The sequence below is a fragment of the Eulemur rufifrons genome, chromosome 17, assembly GCF_041146395.1.
Source record: "Eulemur rufifrons isolate Redbay chromosome 17, OSU_ERuf_1, whole genome shotgun sequence".
Taxonomy (NCBI): domain Eukaryota; kingdom Metazoa; phylum Chordata; class Mammalia; order Primates; family Lemuridae; genus Eulemur; species Eulemur rufifrons.
Window position 1 is genome coordinate 52075029 of NC_090999.1, and position 26928 is coordinate 52101956.

General features: G+C 42.0%; 1 protein-coding gene across 2 annotated transcripts; it reads left to right on the top strand.

Moving 5' to 3' along the window:
* Positions 1-1859: 1859 nt before the first annotated feature.
* BHMT (betaine--homocysteine S-methyltransferase) lies at positions 1860-24972 on the top strand. 2 transcript variants are annotated; one of them, XM_069492416.1, is made up of 8 exons: positions 1860-1969; positions 6326-6458; positions 12217-12335; positions 13702-13893; positions 14271-14418; positions 19766-19948; positions 21778-22006; positions 23623-24972. In XM_069492416.1, exons 1-8 carry the CDS (start codon positions 1937-1939, stop codon positions 23807-23809), a joined length of 1224 nt encoding a protein of 407 aa, XP_069348517.1. In that variant the 5' UTR covers positions 1860-1936; the 3' UTR covers positions 23810-24972. The 2 variants fall into 2 exon arrangements, with proteins under 2 accessions (XP_069348517.1, XP_069348518.1); XM_069492417.1 differs by having other exon boundaries at positions 1862-1969; positions 12217-12317; positions 23623-24399.
* The last annotated feature ends 1956 nt before the right edge of the window (positions 24973-26928 follow it).

The window sequence follows — 26928 nt, forward strand, 5'->3', positions numbered from 1 at the left end:
TGGATAAGAGCTTAAAAAATGAAAATTCCCTGCATTCAATTACAAATCCTTTTATATACATATATATACTTAGATATGCATAGAATTCCTCTGGAAGGATAACAGTTAATAATTAATAGTGGTTACCTCCAGAGAGGGGACTTGAATTGGAACAGCAGCTGGGGAAAGACTTTTAAAAATGTTTGCCATGTGGCTTTATTGCCTATTAAAAATTCACAATTCATTTTTAAATTTAATGCTATTATTTGAAAATGTCTTCCAAGTTTTGACAAATTTTGACACAACTGTGCAATAGAGAATGTCTGCTTTCAGCCTTTACTGACTGTCACAGCCCTGATACCGCCCCCTGGTGCCTGGTACCCACCAGTGCAGCTGCTCCGGGCAGACACAGCGGCGCTGCTCTGAATCTGTTCATCTCACTAGTATTTTACCAGGTTAATATTAATACTCCAAAGCTGTCATGGTAAAAAAAAAAAAAAAAAATCTAGGTACTGTGAAGGATGACAGTATCTCCTGCCTCATTCTTGCTGACCCCGGATAGGAGTTGAGGGTTGGGGGTAGAAAGCAAAAGATTATTTGAGTTACAGTGTATCCTTTCATCTTTTCATTTTTTTCCATTTTACACTTGACATACTTTTCTGAAGCAAAAGGAAGGACTTTTCTACTTTCCAGTTGTATCTCAAGCACACATCACTTTGGCAACTAAATTTGTATTAATTCATGATTTGCTACAGTAATTTCCTTCTCTGCATATGTTGAAATGGAGGTTGTTGATCCACATTCAGAATTTTTTTGTGTGCTTTTATTTGAGTAAAAGGTTCTGAACTGTTTCAGACTATTTAGTTGTTCTATATTCTATTTAATATCATGCTGTACATTTTTTTAAAGAAATGTTTTCATTATTACAAAATCAATATGTTGTCTCATTGTACAACTATTTTGGAAAATACAGTAAAACATGAAGAATAAAAAAAAAGCCTTTATACATAAACTAAATATTTGTATCCCCATAATATGCTGAAACTAAAAAAAAAAAAATTTTTTTTAAAGCCCTAATTTCACTATCAATAGATAACTGCCATTAACATCTGTATTTCCTTCTAGTTCCTCTAACGTCTGTATGCTTGTATACATAGCTTTCACGCTGAATTTTGAAGTGTTCAAAGTACATTTCTAATTGCAGATATAAACGTTAAAAGCCTCTCTTGGTTAAATATTACAGAGATATTCTTATTAGAAACTACCGCATTATCAAAAACTGCAAGGCATGTTTGGATGTAAGGGTAGAAGGTCATTTTGAACATACCTCCTATTCAGGATTAGTATAGGCTCTTTTACAAATGCCTTGTTTTTGCAGGTGTCCTGGTTCTGCAAGAAAAGAAAAGAAAGAAAGAAAGAGAAAAATGTCTTATTTGTGCCCCGTTATACTGGATGTGCGTGTATTACACAGGAAATCACACTTCCGGCTGAAGTTTCTTCCAGGACGTTGCCTCCTCATTCCATAATCTTGAATCCTTGGCCTTTGACAAATATTTGGGTACTGAACGGAATTGTTAAGGGCCTCTGTGGCGGGATGATCAGGGTCGGAGACCCTTGAGGGGCTAAAAGGGACGGCGCGCAGGTAGGTTTGAAACCTGAATGCAACCTTTTTCTCTCCTTATTTGACTTCTTGATGTTTCCACCCATTTGGGAAAACAATCTCGATCATCTTCGCAGGGCGGGTTCCCAACAAGCTGTTGGCCTGAACAAAGGCTGGTGGGCGTGTTCCCCGCCCGAGGCCCGCGTTGGCCCGCGCCGAGGGTGGGAGACCCTCCCCGCGCCGAGCAGCGGGTATAAAGAGGTCGGCAGCCACCGCCGGGCAGCTCCGGGCGTCGCAGGGAGAAGGCTCGCCTCGTCGGTTGCATCCCGTGCTGACTACCTTTTGGACACCACGAAGATGGCACCCGTTGGGGGCAAAAAGGCCAAGAAGGTGAGTCGCCAGCGGACCCGAGGGCGCTCTCCGTCCCGGCCCACCAGCTCTGTACCGCAGCCTGGGCGCGCAGAGGGGCCCCTGGAGCCCCGCTGTGGACCCAGCATCCTCCTACCCCACCTCCGACCGAGATGTGCTTCCACGACTTCTGCAGGACCCCAACGCTCCTCTGAGCACCCCCACTCCTGCCCACGTCCAGCGCGCCTCTCGCCCCTCCACTCCCGGCCCGCTTTGGACCAGAGTGCCCCCTAGAGCTCTCTATGTAATCCTTGCCTCCCACCCAGAGGCACCCTCTGAGCTACCCCCGACGCGAGGGCGTCCCCAGAGCTCTGAGACCCCCAACACTTTCTGTGTACCGCACCCCAAGACCAGAAAACTCCCCCAGACATGCTGCTCCTAGCCCCACAGGCGCGTTCCCGCCCCCACGGCGGTGGCACAGGTGGCGCCCCTCAGCGCGCGGGGATGCTCCGTGTCTGCGCCGCGAGCCCTGTCTGCGCCCCGCGCTGGCCCGGTGGGGAGGAGCGCGCGGCGCCGGCTCTGACCGTTTCCCGCCCCGCGCCGGGACCCGCGCAGCTGCGTCTCGGGGCCACCTCGGCGCCAGGTTCTCGCGGCGCCCGCCAGCTGCGCCGAAGGCCCAGGCGTTGGTTGGGCGATGGTAGGTTTTCACCTGCTATTTGTTTCCGCGCTCTCCAGAAAAATGCACCATGCGAGCCTCAAAAACACAGTTTAAGAAAAAAATGGGCAGAGTGACTGTAAGATACTGAGGAAAGGCTGTTAATAAGATTTTAAAACCCTTGGCCGGGCGTGGTCGCTCACGCCTGTAATCCTAGCACTCTGGGAGGCTGAGGCGCGTGGATCACTCGAGGTCAGGAGTTCGAGACCAGCCTGAGCAAGAGCGAGACCCCACCCCCCCGTCTCTACTAAAAAATAGAAAGAAATTAGCAGGCCAACTAAAAATATGTAGAAAAAAATTAGCCGGGCGTGGTGGCGCATGCCTGTTGTCTCAGCTACTCGGGAGGCTGAGGCAGGAGGATCGCTTGAGCCCAGGAGTTTGAGGTTGCTGTGAGCTAGGCTGACGCCACGGCACTCTAGCCCGGGAAACAGAGTGAGACTGTGTATCAAAAAAAAAAAAACCCAAACCCAGCAGTTCCAGCTCCTGATTAACAACAAGTCCATCTCTTGGCCATCCCAGCGGTTTGTTGGGACATCTGTCTTCAGACAAGACGGTCGGCCTTCCTCTAGTCTGGGAAATGGGTGGATGGATGGACTGACTGCGGGGGAGTGTGGTTGGAGGCGTGGGAAGAGAGAAAAGGATGGAGGGAGGAGGGAATATACTTGACCTTTTGGTACCAAAACTCCCAGCTCCAGGCCCTGGGCGACAGAGGCCCCTAGGAAGTGGTGGGGCGGAGGGGGCCAGGCCCACTGTATCCTCTGGCTGTAAGGACTGCAAGGGTGGGTCCACCTCTCATCCTCAGTGCCCACCCTGCTGGGAAACCACCCTAGGTGACCCCCAAATCCAAAAGACCTCTACACAAGAGAAAAGGTTAATTCAGTTAAATATTTTAAATGCCATGCAGCATTAATGGATACGTGTTGATGGCGTGAAGTGTTGAGATGGCAAGCGATTATAGGCGGTCACCAGTTAAAGTAGGTTAAGAATTTCTGCCAATCCATGAATGCACTAAATGAGTAGTCCGTGTAGACAGGAAAGGATGATTCCTATAGAGATTTAATTTGTGTGTGTGTTGTGGGGGTGGTATTCACATAGCTATGGATTCTAACCCATTCCCCAAACTCATACTTAGCAAATTTAACATTTTAAAGAATTATCTTTAAAGGATTATCTAGGCCGGGCGCGGTGGCTCAGGCCTGTAATCCTAGCACTCTGGGAGCCCCAGACGGGCGGATCGTTTGAGCTTAGGAGTTTGAGACCAGCCTGAGCAAGATCGAGACCCCTGTCTCTACTAAAGAAATAGAAAGAATTAGCGGGACAACTAAAAATATATAGAGGCCGGGCGCGGTGGCTCACGCCTGTAATCCTAGCACTCTGGGAGGCCGAGGTGGGCGGATTGTTTGAGCTCAGGAGTTCGAGACCAGCCTGAGCAAGAGCGAGACCCCATCTCTACTAAAAAAGTAGAAAGAAATTATATAGACAGCTAAAAATATATATAGAAAAAATTAGCCGGGCATGGTGGTGCATGCCTGTAGTCCCAGCTACTCGGGAGGCTGAGACAGGAGGATCCCTTGAGCTCAGGAGTTTGAGGTTGCTGTGAGCTAGGCTGACGCCACAGCACTCACTCTAGCCCGGGCAACAGAGTGAGACTCTGTCTCAAAAAAAAAAAAAAAAAAAGGATTATCTAAGCAACAGATGGTCATAAAATGAAAAAAATGTTTCCTCAGTACCTTGTTTCCATGTATATGTCAGTGCTAAAACATTGACAACAACATGTCTCCACATTTGAGTTTAAAATTAAAATATATGTTACAAAGCTAACACATGTTCATTATAAACAACTAGGAAAAGCAGAAAGAACAGTGCCTGCTAAATTTTAATATATATTCTGCTGGTTTGTTGTCTAGGCAAATATGTACTTTTTAAACAAAAATGGGCTGATATTATGCATACCATTTTGTAACATTTTTGCAAAACAATATCTTTTTTTATAGCACATTCCACTTTTTAAAAAAATCTGTTTAGGGACAGAAAATCCTGAAGTCCAGGTGATTAAAACATGCAATAGAATCTAAGAGATAGTATTTCTAGATGAAATTGCTCAGAAAATTTATGAACAGCATGGTAATCGAATTGCCGCCACCCACCCCACCACCAAATATCAGCTTTTTAGCTGTACCATGTTTTAAAATGTTGTGGTACTAAAGTTTAAAAACACACAAGTTCAATGAGAGCTGCTAACTGCCAGAATATCATGAACGATTTCACCCAAATGCAAGTTAGTAGCAAGTCATATCTCATGTATGTGACCCTTTCTCATGTTTTTGATATAACTACACTGGCAGCAGTACACACACACCCCGACACATACAAATACACATATATATGTTGTTGTTGTTGTTGTTGTTAATTGGGTCATAATAAGCAAAGTTGTAGTTTTAAGATGTAGCATTTAGATACATTGTAATCATGACAAATATTGGGTCTTAAAATTATATGTGAGCCATTCTATATTTTTGTATTTGCTTGTTATCTTATAGACTTTCAGGCTTGAAAATTTTTTGATCTGAAAGGTGTATTAGGGAGCAATACCCCTCCCACTGCTCTAAGGTAAAAATGTCAATTTCCTCTTTCTGAGCCCGGGCTGTCCAAATGGCATGGGGAAGGGGCAGCAGAGGGAAAGAGGATTAAAATGAGGGAGGCTCTAAGAAGGTGGCAAGGAATTAGGATGTAAAATACTCTGTATGAATGCCTCTTACAGATTTATGTAATGCTTGTTATATCAGCATTTGTTTTATCCACGTTATTGGTGGTAAATGAAACACAATAGGTAAGTACATCCCAAGTTATTCCTTTACAGTTTTTTCAGGACTGTCCCACCCCCTACACTCATCTAAAATCCAATCTAGATATCATTTAAGAATGAAAGAGTCAGATCCCCATCTGGGAGAACTTGTGTAAATTACTCAAGACCTTGTATAATTCCTCATTTGTTAAAATCAGAGAGAGAGACCTAAATTGAATGGAAGGTACCTTTTATTTTTAAAGTCTTTGATTCTTTGAAATTACAAAAAAAAATGGTTATACTAGAAAATTACTTTGTAGTTCACAAAAGCCTTTAAAAATATTTCAAAATTATCTGTTGAACATTAACAGCAGGATGATTAATACATAGTAATGTAAATGGAATAGGTGTGGAGATTGGGCTGGAAATTCATTTACAAATACTTTATTTACCGGTCTCTTTCCTGTTCTTGTCATAGAGTGCAGAATGTGCATACTCATAAGTTCCTAGACTTTGTAACATAGTTACCTATGTGGAAACTGAATTTTAACATCAAAGGTAGAATTCTTTAAGTGATTTGGCCACCTTTGTGGTAGAATCTTTTTCAAACATAACATCTTCCCACAGTATTCTTCAAACACTCTTTAATGTGTTCTGAAAGACACCTTCGCTCCCAGCACATATACACAAGTTTTCATTATATTGATATGAGCATTGTGGTTGTTTGCCTTATAGGTAGCCATGAATTTATGTATTTAAAAAAATGTATATACTTGTATTTTTCTGAAAATTGTAAAGTAATCATACCTCTCAAGAATATGTTAGCAAAAGTAATAAAAATGGAAAATTATCTTTAAAACTCAAGTATCTCCTTTTTCCCCCTTATCTGTAATTTTAGGGCATCCTAGAACGTTTAAATGCCGGAGAGGTTGTGATTGGAGATGGAGGCTTTGTCTTCGCGCTGGAGAAGAGGGGCTATGTAAAGGCAGGCCCCTGGACCCCAGAAGCCGCTGTGGAGCACCCAGAAGCAGGTTGGTGCAGAGCTCTATTCCACATTCTCATAAAAGGCACTATGTTGACCCAAGTCTAGGAATATATCATCAAATGGGTAAGTTCATGCAACATTTTCCAAATCCGTGTTACTGCCTGCTGGGCACTGTGGTAGGTACATGAGTGTAGATTCACACGTTGGATAAGCACAGTGGCCCTCCTTGGTGCTGTTAGCTATCTACCTCCTAGTCCCTGCCCCTCACTCTAGATGAGTCTGGAACCCCTGCCCCTCACTCTAGAGTAGTCTGGAACCTAGCTGACTGCCGCCTTCTCTGCTCCTCCCTCTCTCACCAGTCTAGGTGACTTCGACTTCCATGCACAGGATCCATCCAACCCCAGCACTTTGCCTGGGAGTGCCTTGATCTCCTCCTCACCTCCAGGGAACTTTTCTTCCACCTGGTCAGCAACCCACTCATAGACTTTGCCATTACTAGAGCTCCCCGCTCTCTGACCACCTCCTATCTTTTCTACACATTCTCCGTAGCACTCCCACCCTTCAACCTCATCAAGACTTCTCAGTCCTTTGTCCAGGTCAGTTTAGTATTTATTATCCATTCTCCCCCATGTGTCTGGCCTTTGCTCCTCACCCACTATAGGCACCACATCATAATCACTGTCTTGCAGATAAGCTCGACCTCCACTGTATATTTACCAACTAGTTAAATTCATAGTATTCTACCCCAGCCCTATGTAAATTCAATTATCTACCTATTCTGCACCTGCACCCATATATCTTATTCTCATTTTACTTTTTTGACTAGGAATCTTTTATCACCAGGAGGGTAAGTGGGATAGAGCCTGAGGGGGTAAATGCTATCTTCTAAGGCAAGGCAGGGTCCTCAGCTGGAGGGAAGCATTGATCTCTGAAAAGGGAGGAATGGGCCATTTCTGCAGGCTCAGAGAGTTCAGGGGGGATCTGGATGTTCAAGGTTCTTGGGTGAATCCACCCATATGTCTTCACCCCCAGCCTCAGGGTCCCAGTTCTTCCTAATCAGAGCCCTGACTGTGGCATAGCAGGCTTGCCTGGTTGAGAGCTCTGCTCCTATATAACTCAGTCCTGGGCCAAATCTTCAGCTCATTCTGCTCTCTAGCTGCAGGAGATGAGTCTCTTTATGTGCCACCCAGGAGACCCTCAGACTTTCATACTTTGTCTTAAGTTGGGGATAATTCACCGTTAGCCTTGCATTGTCTTACTCCATTGCATTGATGCTACCCCACAATAGCCATCTGATTCCAGAGTCCTTATATTTGCTTCTTCCCCTGAACCTCTCAAACATCTGAGATACTGCATCTGCTAGTGCATTCCCTTCCAAGGACGGCCCGCCCCCAACCTTGCACCAGAGGGGAATGCTTTTAACAGTTGCACCCCTAGAGCATTTGAGGAGCTAGCAGTTCTGCTACCACAAGTGATGGGTGGGTGCTCACTATCCACTGGCTGGAGGGAAATCCAGCTCCAAAATGACGCTTTCAGAGTTGTTTCCTAGAACTGGTCCTGGCTCCAACTGTTGCAGGTTGGGCCACCCAGGAGACAAATTCTGAAGTGGAGACTTGTGTACAGGAGTTTTATTAGAAAGTGCTTTTAAGAGACAATCCTGGCCAGGTGTGCTGGCTCACGCCTATAATCCCAGCACTTTGGGAGGCCAAGACAGGAGGATCGCTTGAGACCAGCCGTTTGAGACCAGCCATAGCAAGACCTTGTCTCTACAAAAAATTTTTAAAAATTAGCTGGGCACGGTGGTGCATACCTATAGTCCCAGCTACTCAGGAGGCTGAGGCAGGAGGATCACTTGAGCCCAGGAGTTTGAGGTTGCTGTGAGCTAGGCTGATGCCATGGCACTCTAACCTGGGCAACAGAGTGAGACTCTGTCTCAAAAAAAAAAAAAAAAAAAAAATTTAGATTCCTAGGCCCCACTTACAGAAATTTGGGTTCATTAGGTCTGTGGGGGGCTACAGGAAACTGAGTTTATAATCATTGTCCCCAGGTGAGTGTGAAGTGAAGCACACTTTATGAAATACTGCACTTAAGTGTTTTAAGGAACACAATGAAATAATCAATTAAGAACCTAGAGGGAGGATTTCAAATATACCTATGATTTGCTTCTTGTGGTCTGCTTACCATGTTAAACTCAGAATATAATATTTCTTGGACCAAATTGATACTAATGGTAAACTACTCTTGCCCAAACCCTGCCATGTAGACAAAATAGGACTTTTATTTAAACCACAAGTTTCAATTTTGTAAGTCACATTTTATAAAAAGATTATGTGTTAGGGGAGCTCAAGAGTAATCGCTCTGATATTTTCTTCAATTTTACTAGTGCAAAAACAGCACATTTTATCTCGTGGCCATCTGTGTCCTGAGTATTTTGAGCTTATTTAGGGATATTGAGCATTTGCTCTACTTTTTCTTGTGGGAGCTCCATACATTTCAAGAATTAATGAAAACTCCGTGACACTGAGTCATTAGATTTAATCCCTTCTGCTACAGACTGAAATCCCACATATTTGACTCTGCCCGCACCCAGCTCAAATTCTGTCAACCACAGCAGACTACAGGATACATCAGAAAAGACAAATCTCCTGTAACATATCTTCTTAGGACCATCCTCAGAGGCCAGTGGCTGTATTGACCCTTGAGGAGTCAGAGAGGGGAAAGGTGTTTAAAATCTTCAAGCTGTGAATGAAAGTTGTGATCAGTTTCCATGCTTTTAATGCAAATATGTATCTGCAAGTGCTTTGGTAGCTTAGACTGAACGGTAGCTATTAATAGTATTGATACGACCCTGAAGAATTTTCCTGCAAGCTGGACTTCATTTGAAACATTGCGTGGGCCTGACATTTTAGTGCTAGAGGCAGCAAGAAAGAGAAGGTTATGCTACAGGCCTGAAATCCCTTATCCAAATCAGTTTGGGGCCAAATGTGTCTTGGAATTCAGAAGTTTGGGGATTTTACAAAGTTAATACACTGCATGTGCTATATCTCATGTAACACTCTATTTGGGCCCTGAAACACCCCCATTATCAAACACATTAATACTTTTTTTTTGCATCAAAAGATATGACTACCCTCACTAATTGAGATATAATTATAAATACTTTCATGTTAGCTCAGGTGACATTTTGCTCCCAAATGATTTTGCTGCAAACATATTATTCCACTAAAGAAATGCTGTAGAATTTTATTTGACCTTTTAGAGTTTGCTGTAGAATTTCAAAAACTTGCATTTCTCAAGGTAAATCTATAAGGCTAATACTTAACTATGCACTGTACAGATATAACCATGTAATAATGTGCATTTTGCCTCTGTGATGTTAAAATAAAACTAATGAGGAGTTTAAGGCCATAAAATGAAGGTAATTAATTAGTATAAGTGGTGTCATTGTGTCACAGGGACCAGTCACATGCTATTATTGGTTAGAGGATGAATCTAGGAAACTTATGATGAGGAAAAACAGGAAATAGCAGTTCAAAGGATATCCAGCAATAATCAGCCTAACTCTTCTGCTAAAGTTTATGCCCAAAGTTGTGGTTCTTGCACTCAAGAGAGCAGCATTGACTTTAGCAATGAATTCAGGTTCTAGGGTCTGGAGGAGTTTGGGGGACCTGCGGTTAAAACACTTGCCCCCAGGTGATTCTAAGTTGGGTCATACTTAGGGAAGCATTGCAGTTTTTAAGAAGCACAATGGAATAACCAAATTAAGAGTGAGGAGTTGGTCTGCACGGTGGCTCACACCTGTAATGCTAGCACTCCAGGAGGCCAAAGTGGGAGGATAGCAAGACTCCATCTCTACTAAAAATAGAAAAAAAATAGCTGGGCATCGTGGTATGTCTCTGAAGTCCCAGCTACTAGGGAGGCTGAGGCAGGAGGATTGCTTGAACCCAGGAGTTTGAGGTTGTTGTGAGCTATGATGACGCCACTGCACTCTAGCCCTGGTGACAGAGCAAGACTCTGTCTCAAGAAAAAAAAAAAAAAAAAGAGTGAGGAGTCGTCTTCAACTGTTTGGGGTCATTGCCCTCTGGAAAAATCTGATAAAATTTATAGACCTTCTGCACTGTAAAACGTACAATTTGCATACCTTTCCAGGGTTTTTTGGTGGAATCTCTGGAAATCCATCCAAGTCCACATGGGTGGACTTCCTGGCTATAAACCGTTTCATCCTAATGCCCAGAAACCTAGTCTGTAGGCCCTTCCCCCTCTCCAACCATAGCAGCTCTGGGTTTATCTAGTTGATGTATGGGACTCCCTTAAGACATTTTTAATTGGTTCTGTTACTAAGTTTGAAACTCACTAATTTAGGCGTGCTTTTAAGGTCTCCTGAGAACTAAAGTTTCCAAGATTTTAAAAATCATGGAAAAGGTTTGGCTTCAAGCTTAAAATACCATTTTCTAAAAATTTAAAAACTTTTTTTCCTCACTTATTTGTCCATTTAAAAAAGAAAACCGAGGTTTCTATATTCCAGGCACCTGGGATACAAACTCGTCTCCAGTCTAAATCCATGAAAGGTTAAGAACTCCAGTGTCCTAGTAATTTTCTAGCCTCTGATATAGTTGCTTCTCCAGACCTTTGGATTTTATAGGCCTCTGAAATTTCAAAATAAATTTCAGGGCCCTATATAGGATTGCCGATTTCTTACTTTGCCCAGTTAATTTCCCTAACAAAAACAAACACCATCCTGGTCTCGCTATCATTTTATAAAATGAGTATTTTTTCCACCATCATAGAATGGCAGTTCTCGACAATGCTGAAAACAAGGATCAGTTGGAGAACTCTTTAAAAAAATGCCACTCTCAAACCAATTAAATTAGAATATCTGTGGATTGACCCTAGATTCTATCATTTTTAACAAACTTGCTGAGGATCTAATAAGCAACCAGGCTTTGGACCACTATTTTAGAGCAAAGGATATTTTTTTTAATTGAATACATTTAGCTATATGGAAAAAAATTCCCACTATACTTCCTGCAGCTGGGGAAATACTTTGCCACTTGGTATTCATCCACGGACCTGTGTTTGAGAACCTTGCTCCATTTCTTATTCCACTTTGTTACAAGAATTATCTTTCAAAATCACAGGAATCACATCACTCAATTGCTTAAAACTGTACCTATTTCCCCAAAACCTCAACCTCAGCCATTCAGACTACTTGTCACTCCCCCAAATGCCACGCCTGTTCCTGCTTCGTTGTCTTTGCTCAGGCTGTTCCCTCTGTAGGGAATGTCCTTCCTCGCCTTCTCTGCCTGCTGATAATGCTGAATTCTTCAAAGTGCAGCTCAAATGATTCCTCCTCTGTGGGACCTCCCTCACCCCTTCACCCCATGTCCTTGGTAGAAATTATCTCTTTTCCAGCATAGCCCAAGCACACCTTGCTGCAGTCAGTTATTTCTGGACAGATTATGAAATTTTCCAAGAACAGGACAATGGATTGTTCATCCTTGTGTCTGTGAGTGCCTTCCACAAATACAGTCAATGAAAGATGAACAAAGTAAAACAATGAACATGATGAACAAATACAGGAATGTGAGCACCCCCTCTGACCACCTATCCATACGGTCGTAGGAGGTTTGCAGGAGTTGCCACGGGACTTCAGATCTATCTCTCATTAACCCCCAAGATGTGCGAACATCAAGCAACCAGAAATTTCAGTAGTTATTTTCATGGTTGTTTATCCGAGAGCCATTTGAAAACATCAAGGGTTATAAACTGATAGAAATTATACCTCTCCCCATTCAATCTCCCAGTTCGCCAGCTTCATCGAGAGTTCCTCAGAGCTGGATCGAACGTCATGCAGACTTTCACCTTCTATGCAAGTGAAGACAAGCTGGAGAACAGGGGCAACTATGTGTTAGAGAAGATATCCGTGAGTAAAACTATCCGTGGAACTCTTAGAAGGTCATTGTAGACACACATGTTATCTATCGCTAACGCTCTCCTAGAAAAAAATGTTGAGTCTCAGAGTTTTGTTTTATTTCTAGTAATACAAAATGGAGAGATGTGAATAACAGCCTTAGGTTTTAGCTAGGAGTCTCCCAGATTAACAGAAAGGCATTTAATGAAGCAGATTAAAGAAGAAGTATTTAATAATTAATTGTTCTCCTCCTCTCTTGACTAAGTTGCTGAGTAAAGTGGGCATCCTTACAAATTCTTACATCCTTATATTTTTTTAATGTGGCATAACTTCAGAGAAAAGATTATAGGCACAAAGAGTCAGTAAACCTGGAATAGTGCCTGACTCAGCCATGATCTACTTTGTGATGTTGGGCAAACCAGTTACCCCATCAGGGCTGAGATTTCTTCATCTCTAAAATGAAAAGGAAGTTCTAAAATTCCATGAGTCTACAGTGCTAGGTTTTTTGGGGGGAGGATTTTTTTTCAAGGATAACAATCAACTTTTAATATCTAAATAATTAGAAAAGAACTTACTAGTTATCCATTTATCTGTTAGCTGAGAAAATGCATGACAAAAAAAGTCAAGCATTCTGTATTTATTTATTTATTTATTTATTTTTGAGACAGAGTGTCGCTTTGTTGCCCAGGCTAGAGTGAGTGCCGTGGCGTCAGCCTAGCTCACAGCAACCTCAAACGCCTGGGCTTAAGCAATCCTACTGCCTCAGCCTCCCGAGTAGCTGGGACTACAGGCATGCGCCACCATGCCCGGCTAATTTTTTTTTCTATATATATTTTAGTTGGCCAGATAATTTCTTTCTATTTTTAGTAGAGACGAGGTCTCGCTCATTGCTCAGGCTGGTCTCGAACTCCTGACCTTGAGCGATCCACCCGCCTCGGCCTCCCAGAGTGCTAGGATTACAGGCGTGAGCCACCTCGACCGGCCAAGCATTCTGTATTTAAATTGAATTTTTATCTTATTAATCATAAAAGCAAATTATCACCACCACTATTTGATAGGTATTCTTCTAAATGCAATTTAGGCTTTGGAAGATACCAGATCATATCCTTTTATGTAAAAATTTTTTACCATCTCACACATCTTTGGAATAATGTAATGTTCTAGATACTACCATTAGATTTATTGTTATTATCACTATTATTAGTGTTGTTATTGCAAACTGCTCAACTTGGTAAAGCATTGAACTATTTCATAACTGTCATTTTCTGGAATAAAATCACTACTGTAAACACATATCTGAGATGTAGATGTTTGAATAATAATTTTGTTTCGATTTCACATGAAAAGTTTAATGTATCAATGTATTCACTCAATTTAGGGACGGAAAGTCAATGAAGCTGCTTGTGACATTGCCCGGGAAGTGGCTGACGAGGGAGATGCATTGGTAGCAGGAGGTGTGAGTCAGACACCCTCGTACCTGAGCTGCAAGAGTGAAATCGAAGTTAAAAAAATATTTCAGCAACAGCTAGACGTCTTTGTGAAGAAGAATGTGGACTTCTTGATCGCAGAGGTAATCAAAGATAAGACAAATACACTGAGTACATTTTCTCTACCTTTTGCTTTTGTAAGGACTGTGTGGGATTAGGTGCCAATCATAACTGGTATAACAATAGTAACATTTAGTTTTTGAAATTTTTTTCCAATTTAGGGCTTCTGCTAAACTTGACTCTGTTAATCAAATATAGTGTTTTCCAAGCTTTTTGACTGCAATTCACAGTAAGAAATCTCCATTCTACTCTATTCTGTTTAAAAAATGCTAATGGGTCACCACTCCAAGTTTGAAAAACACTTATCTAATGATAATTAAGTTATTAAGCAATGGGATAAAATTTCAGATTGTTTTGGGAGAAACAAGGTTACATTTACCCTCATTTCAACTTATTTCAGTATTTTGAACATGTTGAAGAAGCTGTGTGGGCAGTTGAAGCTTTGAAAGTATCTGGCAAACCAGTGGCAGCGACTATGTGCATTGGCCCAGAAGGAGATTTGCACGGAGTGGCCCCTGGGGAGTGTGCAGTGCGCCTGGTGAAAGCAGGTGATGATAGACATTGGTCTGTTTGCAATGAGTGGGTCTTAAAATAACATACCAATGCACATCCATCCATGAATCAGCATATACTATTTTGTTAACAAGAAAACCATTAATTTGCTTTTTTAATAATATTAATACCATTATTGAGTCTCAAAGGAAAAAAGCTTTAAAAATACACAGACACACATACACACACACACATAAACACACCCCAACCTTTTGAAAGGCGTAACCAGACCTATGCTGGAAGCTTAACACCTGGAAATGAGGTCTTTAAACATTAATAACTTCAAAGTTAGTTGCCCTCTTTGTCAGTCAGCTTTTCATTCTCATAAATTACTAGTATGCTTTGCTTTTTGTAATTGGTGTAATAAATCAGAAAATCATTTAATATAAAATACCAACCTAATATATATTTTTATATAATTTCCATTCCTAATATTAGGTCTCGTTTCAATTAGGAGAAACTCACAGACTATTTTCAAAACTGCCTCATTAGGCCGGGTGCGGTGGCTCACACCTGTAATCCTAGCACTGTGGGAGGCCGAGGTGGGCAGATGGTTTGAGCTCACGAGTTCGAGACCAGCCTGAGCAAGAGTGAGACCCTGTCTCTACTAAAAATAGAAAAAATTAGCTGGGCGTGGTGGATGCCTGTAGTCCCAGCTACTCGGGAGGCTGAGGCAGGAGAATCACTTGAGCCCAGGAGTTTGAGGTTGCTGGGAGCTAGGCTGATGCCACAGCACTCTAGCCTGGGCAACAGAGTGAGACCCTGTCTCAAAAAAAAAAAAAAAAAAAACCGAACAAACCTGCCTCGTTTTAAAACCAAGGAATAACTCAGAGTCAGTGGAAGAGTAATAAGAAATTTTGACTGGCTATTTGTTTAATTTCTTTTTTTTTTTTATTTATGTATGTTTTTTTAGACAGAGTCTCGCTCTGTTGCTCAGGCTAGAGTGCCGTGGCGTCAGCCTAGCTCACGGCAACCTCCAATTCCTGGGCTTAAAATCTTCCCATCTCAGCCACCCGAGTAGCTGGGACTACAGACACACACGCCACCACACCTGGCTAATTTTTCTATTTTTAGTAGAGATGAGGTCTCACTCCTGCTCAGGCTGGTCTCAAACTCCTGACCTCAAGTGATCCTCCCACCTTGGCCTCCCAGAGTGTGAGGATTACAGGCGTGAGCCACTGCACCTGGCCAGTTTAATTTCTGATTTTTATCCAACTCCTGATTTTTCATTAAAATCACCTTCATGTTTGTCATTAACAATAACAAATATTTAGATTTAGGAATGAAATTGGATAATCCTAATTTTTTCCTTTTTTTCCTTGCTCCTTTGCCTGGGCTCGAGTACCATGGCATCAGCCTAGCTCGCAGCAACCTCAAACTCCTGGGCTCAAGCAATCCTCCTGCCTCAGCCTCCCGTGTAGCTGGGACTACAGGCACACACCACCATGCCCAGCTATTTTTTTCTATTTTTAGTAGAGATAGAGTCTCACTCTTGCTCAGGCTGTTCTCAAACTCCTGACCTCTAGTGATCCTCCCACCTTGGCCTCTCGAGTGCTAGGATTATAGGCGTGAGCCACCGTGCCTGACCAATAATCCTAATTTTTGATGGAAAATATAAAAATGGAGGGAGAGGCAAGTTAACATTTTTCAAAACCATCAGAGGAGGCCTTCATCATCCCCATTGTTAACTGGCATGGATGCTTGGCCTGCTTCTATGCCTTCCCTCATTCTGTTCAGCATAGGTGACCGAAGTTTTGATATTGCTGTACCCTGTTTAAACCCTTCATTGCATTTCTCACTTATCTCATTTATCTGTTTAACCTCTGACTCCCTCACTAGATTATAAGATCCATAAGGCAGAGACTATGTTTGATTGCATACTGATACCCTGTGCCTAGCACATTATAGATCCTTAATCAATATCTGTCAGCCAGGTGGGGTGGCTCATGCCTGTAATCCTAGCACTTTAGAAGGCTGAGGTGGGAGGACCGCTTGAGGCCATGAGTACGAGATCAGACTGAGCAAGAGTGAGACCATGTCACAAAAAAAAAAAAAAAGAAAGAAAGAAAACTTAGATGGGCATGGAGGTGTGTGCCTGTAGTCCCAGCTACTTGGGAGGCTGAGGCAGGAGCATAGCTTGAGCCCAGGAGTTTGAGGTTGCAGTGAGCTATGATGATACCACTGCACTCCAGCCCAGCAGACAAAGCACGACCCTGTCTCAAAAAAATAAAATAAAATAAAATAAAAATCTGTCTAATAAACCTAGTCCATTTTCCAATGTTTAGTTCAAATTCTACCTCCGTGTATCCTTGCATAATCATCCCTACCCCAAATGATCACCTCCTCATCTCAGCAACTACACTTACTATTTATACCACTCATTTGAAATGTCCTAGTCTACATATGCCAATCTTTAAGAATGTTAATAGGGTTCTCATGGTCAAATACATTTAGAAAATACAGCGTTAAACCAAGTGAAGCAGGTATCTTTACGGTGAACCTTATCAAAATCTTTGATATGTCCATATATATTGTCAGTCTCCCAGATGGGGTTGTAGTAAATAGCTATTTCCTAACTTAATTGATCATAGAACCTTATTTTCATAGACCAAACCTTAGGAAACCCTGTGCTAAATTGTAAAATCCTTGATGTCAGGGACTATGTCTTATATTTATATTCCTGTATAACCCCTTGCAAGGAGACTTACACCTAACAGACATCCAATAAACAGCCAGTGGTTGATTAATTCATTAGTGTAGTAAGTTAAGCAAGGAAAGAGAAACTCTGGTAGCACAACATTTAAAACAACAACAACAAAGGTATTCAAGATCTAAGTGAGGATATAGAGTAAGCTGTTGAATATGCAAGTGTGGAACCCAATGGGAAGATCAGGGTTGGAGAGAGAAATATTGGGAGAGATCCAGATGTCGATCGTATTGAAAGCCCCGGGACTGAAAAGGAGTGTAAATGGAGATGACTCAGTGGGCTCCGGGGACTCTCCAGTTGAGAGTTGTAGCCTTGAAGGGGAGCCAGCACAGAACGTTAAAAAAACAGCAGCCAGGGAGGGAGGAACAACAGTGGGAGAGTGTGTGGAAAGTCTCAGAAGCCAAAAGAAGGGGAGTGTCCATGAGCAGGGAAGTGGCAAGTGGCCCAGTAGGTTAAGTGCTGCTGAGACATCAAGTAAGATGAGGACAGAGAAGCAGCTGCTGGATGTGGCAAGATTGAGTCGTTGGCAACTTTGACAAAAGCTGTTTCAGAGGAAAGACAGGGAATTCGGCCTGTGTGGAACAAGAATGGAGAACAAAGTGCAGGCACAGCCTAGTGAGGACTGCTGAGACACCTGCCACTCAACACTGGATGCCACAGGTTGTGGCATCAGCTCTGCAGCTCCTGGGAGCTCAATGTTGGGGTCTCTCATTGCATCCAGAAAGAATCTCTCCTGCCCTTGTTCTTGCTATCCTGTATCCAAGATACAAAATCCTGGGCCATGAGTCCATCAAAAATGTCCTTCTTGGAGGTGGAAACAATCCAAGAGTCTATCAACAGATAAATGGATAAACAAAATGCAGTATCTCCATACAATGGAATATCATTCAGCCATAAAAAGCAATGAAGTTCTCAAACATGCCACAATAGGGATGAACGTTGGAAACATCATGCTAAGTAAGCCAGTCACAAAAGGGCAAATATATGATTTCACTTATATGAAATATCAATTAATAGAATGGGGAAGTCCACAGAGACAGAAAGTAGATTAGGGCAGCAGTCCCCAACCTTTTTGACACCAGGGACTGGTTTCATGGAAGACAATTTTTTCCATGGGACAGGGGTTAGGGGCAGAGGTGGAGCTCAGGCAGTGATGCAAGCAATGGGGAGTGGCTGTATAGACTAAGCTTCACTCACTCACCCACAGCTCACTTCCTGCTGTGTCTCCCCCGCCCCCCGCCCCCAGGATAGAGGTGGGGGCAGTGCTGGGAGAGGTGGTGGAGTTCTGCGGCCCAGTCCATAACAGGCCTTGGCCCAAGGGTTGGGGACTGCAGGATTAGATTAGAGGTTACCAGGAGCTAGGGGGAGAAGGAATAGGGAGTTATTGCTTAATGGGTACAGAGTTTCTCTTTGGGGTGATGAAAAATTTTGATAAGAATAGTGGTGATGGTTACACAATATTGTAAATGCAATTAATGCCACATAAAATGGTTAAAATGGCCAATTTTATGTAATACATATTTTACCACAATTTTTAAAATTAAAAAAAAAAAGAATAAAAGGCCTACTTGAGAATTCCTCCCATTTTGAGAGGATAGAATAAAAGAATTATAATGTCACATTGCCTCCTCAAATCTTCTGGAGGATCATGTCTAACGTTTGCCATGATAAATCATCTTTGGTCCAGATATAATTAAGAACATAATGACTATAAAGAAAGCTTTTGAAAAAAAATGAGGTTTCAGCCACGTGCAGTGGCTCATGCCTGTTAATCCCAGTACACTGGAGGCCAAGGTGAGAGGATTGCTTGAGGCCAGGAGTTCAGGGCTGCAGTGAGCTATGATCACACCACTGCACTCCAGCCTGGCAACATAGCAAGATTCCATCTTGTAAAATAATTTTGTAAAAAATGAGGTTTCTAAAACATGTTTTGTTCTCACTAAATCAAACTTCACAGCAACAAATTTTACAAGAAAGCTTCAGGAAGACAATCCCATATAGTTGTGAGTCTTGGGAGGCTAAAATGTAAATGAAACGCTTGTTATTAATAAAATGATTGATAGGCTGTTAACCACATTGAGTAGCTGAAGTCAAAGTATTTTTGAGATTTTTTTTTCCCCCAAACTATTAAGTCTAGACCTAAAATTTCTTCGGAAAAAACACACTTCTGAAAAAGGATAGTGAAATTACTAAACCGGCCTGGTGAAAGGAACATTTATTTATACCTCAAGTAAGCAGTATGGTAAACACAGGTGCAGTCTAGCAGCTGGGAGTGTTGAAAAATCATTGTGCTTGCAACAAAATGTCAAACACTGAAAAATGGACTACTAACATTTGAAGTAAAAAGAAAAAAACTCGAATAATGATTTTTTTTTTTTGAGAAAAGATGGACAGCCAAGTGTTCATAAATGACACTTCAATTATACCAGACTCTTCGAAGCACTTTTCACAGAAAGCACTTCCTGCCTGGTGGTGATCGTTCTTGCTCAAAGGCAAGATAGTTTGGGGAGAGTGAGGACCCAGTGTTGTACTTGCAATCCATCATTTCTAATAAAAGCTTCCTGAGTAAGGAAGGAGAGTTGAGCCTGCTGGAATCTGGTGCATCCCTAAAGCTAACGTGTTCTTACCGCTTGCAGGAGCCTCCATCGTGGGTGTGAACTGCCATTTTGACCCCACGATTAGTTTGCAGACGGTGAAGCTCATGAAAGAAGGCTTGGAGGCTGCCGGACTGAAAGCTCACCTGATGAGCCAGCCCTTGGCCTACCACACTCCTGACTGCAACAAACAGGGATTCATCGATCTCCCTGAATTCCCCTTTGGTAAGACAGACCTTTTGTGAGTAGTCTCGATATCTTTGATAAATTCCAAATAAATCTACAGCCAGAGAAGTTTTGTCACAGTAAAGAGATGGCTGCACATCTCATCTCTTGCCCTTAGTTTCTGTCCCTGCAGCCAAAAAGCCTTGATACTGCACAGTAGCAGAAGGAAAAGATGAGACCATCTAGCAAAAAACACCTGTGAACTTAAATGTAAAACCAGAGGTCAATCAGCATCTAAATAGACAACTCATGGGTCCTACTTTTCTGCTGTTGAAAAGGATGCCCTCCAGCGGGGATTTGGTTCTGGTTCCAGCCTCACTGCTGAGTTAGGAAAATCCTTGAGCTCCTCTAGAGCTCAACTTTCTCACTGGAAAAATAGGAAGGGTAGACCAGTCACCTCCAAGGTCCTTTTCTCCAATTTGGAATGTTACTCAGATACTCCAGAGTTTGGGGGGTGGAAGCAAAATACCATCACTGCATGGCTATTTAACAAATTTTAACACCGGGACGAAGCAGATGAAGTGAGGTAATACTTGCAAGCTAGGCAGGGGGATAAAGCTACTCAGCATGTTTGGGAAGTGGGGGTGAGTCCACCTTGAAAATAGAGCCAGAATGGTCAGCAGGGCAGAGCACGGCTGGCCTCCTATTCTGCTCTAGGGTCGTTGTACCATATTCTATGTTCTATGGACACCATGAGATATTGTAAAATATAATCACTCTGGAAGAACCATGGAGGAAGAGTGGCAAGGCATTTGTGTTATTTATTGCTGTGTAACATATTACTGCAAAACTGAGTGGCTTAAAAAAACGAAAGTTTATTATCTCACAGTTTCTGTGGGTCAAGAATTCAAGAACAGCTTCGCTGAGTAATTTGGTTCAGAGTCTCTTAAGAGGTTGCAGTCCAGATAGTGGCCGGGGCTGTAGTCATCCGAAGGCCTGATGGGAGCTGAGGGATCTGCTTCCAAGCTCACGTATTAACAGTTGGCTGTTTGCCATCGGTGTCCATTTCTGGCTGTCTGCTGACTGGAGGCCTCAGTAACTCAGCTCACGGGCCTCCCCGTTATGACGCTGGAGTGTTCTTACAACATGGCAGCTGGCTTCCCCCAGGGGGGAAGAAAGAACAAGGCAGGTTATACTTTTTTTTTTTTTTTTTTTTTTTTTTTTTTTTTTTTGAGACAGAGTCTCACTTTGTTGCCCAGGCTAGAGTGAGTGCCGTGGCGTCAGCTTAGCTCACAGCAACCTCAGACTCCTGGGCTCAAGCGATCCTACTGCCTCAGCCTCCCGAGTAGCTGGGACTACAGGCATGCGCCACTATGCCCGGCTAATTTTTTCTATATAGATTTTTAGGTGTCCATATAATGTCTTTCTATTTTTAGTAGAGACGGGGTCTCGCTCAGGCTGGTCTCGAACTCCTGACCTTGAGCAATCCACCCGCCTCGGCCTCCCAGAGTGCTAGGATTACAGGCGTGAGCCACCGCGCCCGGCCAGGTTATACTTTTTTTAATAACCTTTCCTCTGGAGTCACATGCCATTCCTTCTGCCATAGTCTATTGATCTCAGAGGCCACCCGTTATGATGCAGAAGGGGACTGCACAGGGTGAGAGCATCAGAGGCAGGGATCAGTGGGAACCATCGTAAAGTCCGGATACCATAACATGTAAAACTGGACATATAAATGCAAGGTAGCTAGTAGTTTCAAAAGTTTAAGAATTGAATATTGACAACTTACATAATTCATTTATTGAAAATTACATACCTATAGCTATTTATCTTGAATTTTTTATAAAAAGAATTCATAATGCAAAATGGCATAATACCATTTATTACAGGACTGGAGCCCAGAGTTGCAACCAGATGGGATATTCACAAGTATGCCAGGGAGGCTTACAACCTGGGGGTCAGGTACATTGGCGGGTGCTGTGGATTCGAGCCCTACCACATCAGGGCAATCGCAGAGGAGCTGGCCCCGGAAAGGGGATTTTTGCCTTTGGCATCTGAAAAACATGGCAGCTGGGGAAGTGGTTTGGACATGCACACCAAACCCTGGATTAGAGCAAGGTAAGGACCTTGAAGCCACATTTACTAACCCAAACTCAATTAGATTATGAATATGTCCAAGTGAGGCCACTAAAAGGAGTATAACTAATTTGCTCTGTGATGATGAAGAATCAGTCATTTTCCTTAAATTCTCTCAGAGATGTTTATAAAACATACTTATGGGGTGATTTCAGGAGGAAGCTTTAAGAATATAGAATGTAAATAATGTACATGACAGTTAAAAGTGATTTGATGCTCTAGTAAAGCATCATCCATGTGGTGGATACTAACATTGAATTGCATTTATTTTTAAGGGTTAAGTATAAGTATAACAAATACTAATGAAGTGTCTGTTCTGTGTCAAGCATGATTTTCAGAGCTGGGAAAGCAATGGTAAATAAGATAGGCAAAGTCTTTGCCCTGAGAGCTTATATTCGTGGGTGGGGGGCAGATTAATAATAAACAAACAAATTTTATGTCAGGCACTGAACAGGGCACTGACATAAAATTTATAGAAATGGTTCCTGGCTTAGGGACTCTCATAATATACTGGGGAAAATGGGTAAGAAAGCCAATGTGTTACACTGTGGTAGCTGCTTTAGTAGAGACATAAATAGAAAAGTAACAAGAGAAGCGAATGACTATTGCTGCCTAATAGAAAGATATTTTGGAAGAAGAGTTTTGAGGGCTGGGTTTTGAAGGCTAAGCAGGCTTCCACCAGGTGGAGAAAGGGGATGGAGGATGGGTGCTCTGAGCAGAGGGAGCAGTTCTGCTCTGTTCAACACACATTAACTGGGCATGACTATCTATCAAGACTCTGTTGTGGATCCTGAGGTAGCAAGCTGAACAAGGTACAGCCCTGTCCTCAAAGAGCTAGCAATCTAGTAGGCAGAGAGATAAACAGGTATAGTAAGTTCAAGGATGAAGATACGCACAGGTGTGCGGGGTCTGAGCTCATGGCTCAGATGGGGCAAAAGGCAGAGCCAGGTTAGTGAAGGATTTCTAAGAAAGCTGACACCTGAGCTGAATTTTGGAAGAGGAATTAAGTTGCCAAAGAAAAAGAAACAGCCTGCCGAAGGCACTGAGAAGTTGAAAGAGAATGATGTATTGCTAAACTAAAAGTTTGAGAATACCAGAGACAGAATTTGATGGAAGACACATTCCAGGAGGAGGAGAAGGCCTTTTATTCATGCTCAGGAGCTATGTAGGAGCTCATCCCAAAGGCAGCGAGGAGCCTGGAGGGTCTCAAGCAGCCCAGGGAGGTTAGATTTGCAAGTTAGCGAGTTGTAATAGCCTTGTGAGGAAGCCTTGCCAGGAAGGATGCCAGGAGTGCTGGAGTTTGAACTAGAAGGCACAGTCTGCAGAGTCAGAGGTGCAGAAGCAATCGAGGCTTTGGGGAAGAGCAACGCAAGTGGACTCAGCTGGTGAAAGTGGACAGGTAGCGTACATAGAATAGAAAGTAACCCTATTGTAAGTTATCCTGATACATATATTAAAAGAAGAAATTCAAAGTAATTTTAGATCTACATGTTCTAGGGGTGGGGAGTTTTAGTCCAGATTAATAGTGTGTGATGGCTCCATGACACAAAGACAGACACGAGGAGAGGAGTCTGATGTTGTGTGTCTTGTTCACGCAGGGCCAGGAAAGAATACTGGGAGAATCTTCGGATAGCCTCAGGCAGGCCATACAACCCTTCAATGTCAAAGCCAGATGCCTGGGGAGTGACCAAAGGAACAGCCGAGCTGATGCAGCAGAAAGAAGCCACAACTGAGCAGCAGCTGAAAGAGCTCTTTGAAAAACAAAAAATCAGATCTGCAGAGTAGCCTCAATGGAACCTATTTTTGGTGACTACCTTGATGTTTGGGCCACAGTTTCTATACGAATAAGGAAAAAATAGTTAAAAGGTAGTGCTTGTGTTAATGCCAGCCTACACATATAATTGGTATTAGCTAGAGGAAATAGACTTACAAATAGCACTTGACAGCTTTAAAAGTATGTGTTAGAAATTTACTTAGAGGCAAAATAAGTACCAAGTAATCTTAAACAGGTTTACTAAGCATCCACCATGTATAAGGCATTATGGAAATCACTGCAGCAAAGGAAAAGTAATTCAGACATTAATCTCACTTCAAGAAGTTGGTAGGCTAGCAAGGGGGACAGGACAGGAACTGTCATAAATGACTCGGCAACCAGCCAGGGGCAGATAAAGTGCTATGGAAAGTGGCCTCCAAGCTCTTTTGAACATGACTGTTAGTAAGAAACACAATTTATATAATGACACAGGAAAACATATAGCATATAACCAATGAAATTAAGTGTGGTCCATTCTTGTATTTTTCTGTTCTATTCCTTTCCATCCTATTTCATTAATAAAACATGCTGATTGAGACCCTTCAAATTGAGTTTTATGATCTATTAATGGGTTTTGGCCCACAGTTTGAAAAACATTGCTATGGGACACTTCAGATATGGGGACCATCCTACTTAAGTTTATTCTTATAAGAAGATTAGTCATATGGGACCTGATCAATATGTCTAAAGCCCAGAGTCTCAGAGTTCTTCTATTTCCTGACCCATTTCTACCACTAAGAAACATAGAACAATAGGGAGGAAGAAGAGATTGTTGCTTCAGCCCTCTCCATCCTGGTCAAAACTGGATCCACCTAATCCATCCAGTCCATAAGGCTGAGGAAGGTGAACTTGTGTTACTTTGTAGCTTAAAAAAAAAGTATAATAAGAAAAAAGTAGATTCTCCAAATCTAGCCGGGGTTCCTAGATTGAAAACTGTGATATTTTTACCTGCTTATTTAATATCTGCTCTCCTATGAGAGCTCAATCCTGAAGATACAAGACTATCAGAATAAGCATGGCTACCCTCAGTGTAGTAGAAAAGAGTTCAAGCTGCTTTCTAAACATTCTTGGATTGGTTGAGCTATTTTTAAATTGTAATTTTTTTCCAGCTATTAAAAAAGAAGAACAATGAGACCATTTTGGTTGAATTTGTTATTTTAGTTCAATAATTTGCTAAGTCTTGTATGAAGTCTTATACCTCAATTTCTCTATCTACCAAAATAATAATCTACTTCATAAGTATGCTAGAATTTTAAAGGAGCAGGTGTCAGCATTTAAAGGAAAAAGAAATTTCCAGAACAACTTTCAGAAGAATATGGCTGAGGTGAAATAACAGAGAACTAACTCTACTTTTTTTCTTCAACATTGCCATCTACCATTTCTCTTATATTGTCAAACCAAGTTCAATATTTAAAACTTTCACTCATAGATGATAGAAACCTTACTGGACTTGCTGTTCTATTACTCCACAAACCGCATGTCCCTTCAATATTCTTTTTCAGAACTTTATTGCGACCAAAATATTGTGATGTTTAATCATTCTTATATCCATTGATTTAAAAAATATTTCCCTCAAGGCTGGGCACAGTGGTGCACACCTGTATTCCCAGCTACTGGAGAGGCTGAGGCAGGAGGATTGCTTGAGCCCAGGAGTTTGAGTTTGCAGTGAGCTATGATGATGCCACTGCACTCTAGCCCGGGTGACAGAATGAGACCCTGTCTCCCCCAAAAATAATTAATTTAAAAACTAAAAATTAAAGACTCAAAAATAAGAAAATAAAAGTATTTCCCTGAAAAGGAACTATATTGAAGAAATTCTCAATTAAACTATAGTCAACACTGCCTTCTAGTGGTCTATTTCATATTTTGAAATTTTTTTTTAATTTAGCCCCTCCTCCAAGCATATTCATTGTATTTCCAGAAATCTTGTTCATTAAAAGACAAAGCTCAGAGGTAGAGAACCAGGTTTCCAGGCAGACGCGGGCGGCAGTTGTGGCGCATGCGCAGCAGCAAGGGTGGCCCAAAGGTCGCTGTCCAATGATCGTGTAGATATAGTTTTGGGTGTACCATGCTCCCGGTTTCGGTACGTTCACCTTTCAGGTGAGGTGTATCTAGTCTTTCGAGCCTTAAAAGAGAGACAGCTCCAAAGAGATAAGTAGAGTAATTCTGTCCTGTAGGGGAATCCGTAGGAAGTCTCATGTATACTCTGGATGAAGAAAATCGCTCTCCTCAGACCTTGAGTTTCCTGAGTAGAATTATTATTAGACGAACGAAGATTTCTAGGTTCATGGGAAATCTGTGATTAGCTAGGAAGGCTAATTCATCTCTGCTAGTAGCGAGGAGCAGGGCACATGGACAAAGACAGGAAAAATGAGGGTGAGGCATTAAGCATTTGTCAGTGTTTTGCAACCCGTGAGATTTGCTATTTGGGGTTTTTGCAAACCAATTTGAACAGTGTAGGAGAGTCATGGGTGTCCAACAACTACCTTGTGGCCAGTTGTGTAAGAATAAGATTTGGGGAAATGTATACTAAAGATGGGGTGGGGGGCAGGAAATTCAGTAGTCTGAATTCGAGTGCTTCTGAGTCAAGACACTATAAAGAACCTTTGGGAGGTAATATTAATGAGAATTATAAAAATTACAGCTAACATTAATTGAGGGCTTACTATAGGCCAGGTTTCTATGTATTTTATATATAATTGTTCTGAGTCTATATATGTGTGTATTTAAGCACACATACTGTTTTCTTTGCTCCATATACACAAATATTAACAAATAGCTTGCAGTAGGAACACAAATGAGCAAATGATAAAAATAATTTTCTTATATATACATAGTGACTTCATAGAGGTGTCATATGCTTAACCTACTCTGATCTAAATTACTAGATTCCATCTGACATCACAATGCTGTGACCAATCAAAAAGTATTCAATAACAATTACTAAGTAGATCTGCTTTCTAAAAATAACTGGTTAAAAAGAAGTAGAGGTTAACTATACAACAATGAGTATATAACCACATTTCGGCAGCCAGCCTTCACTCTATTTTGCAAATTGCATACGTGTTACTTTCCCTGGCTAGGTAGAGGA

Bases quoted from the DNA above. Each gene is read 5' to 3' on its own strand.
- BHMT (XM_069492416.1), top strand. From the start codon at position 1,937: ATGGCACCCGTTGGGGGCAAAAAGGCCAAGAAG. The intron at 14,419-19,765 runs GTGATGATAGAC...TACCGCTTGCAG, and splicing joins AGTGCGCCTGGTGAAAGCAG to GAGCCTCCATCGTGGGTGTG. The intron at 19,949-21,777 runs GTAAGACAGACC...CATTTATTACAG, and splicing joins TCTCCCTGAATTCCCCTTTG to GACTGGAGCCCAGAGTTGCA.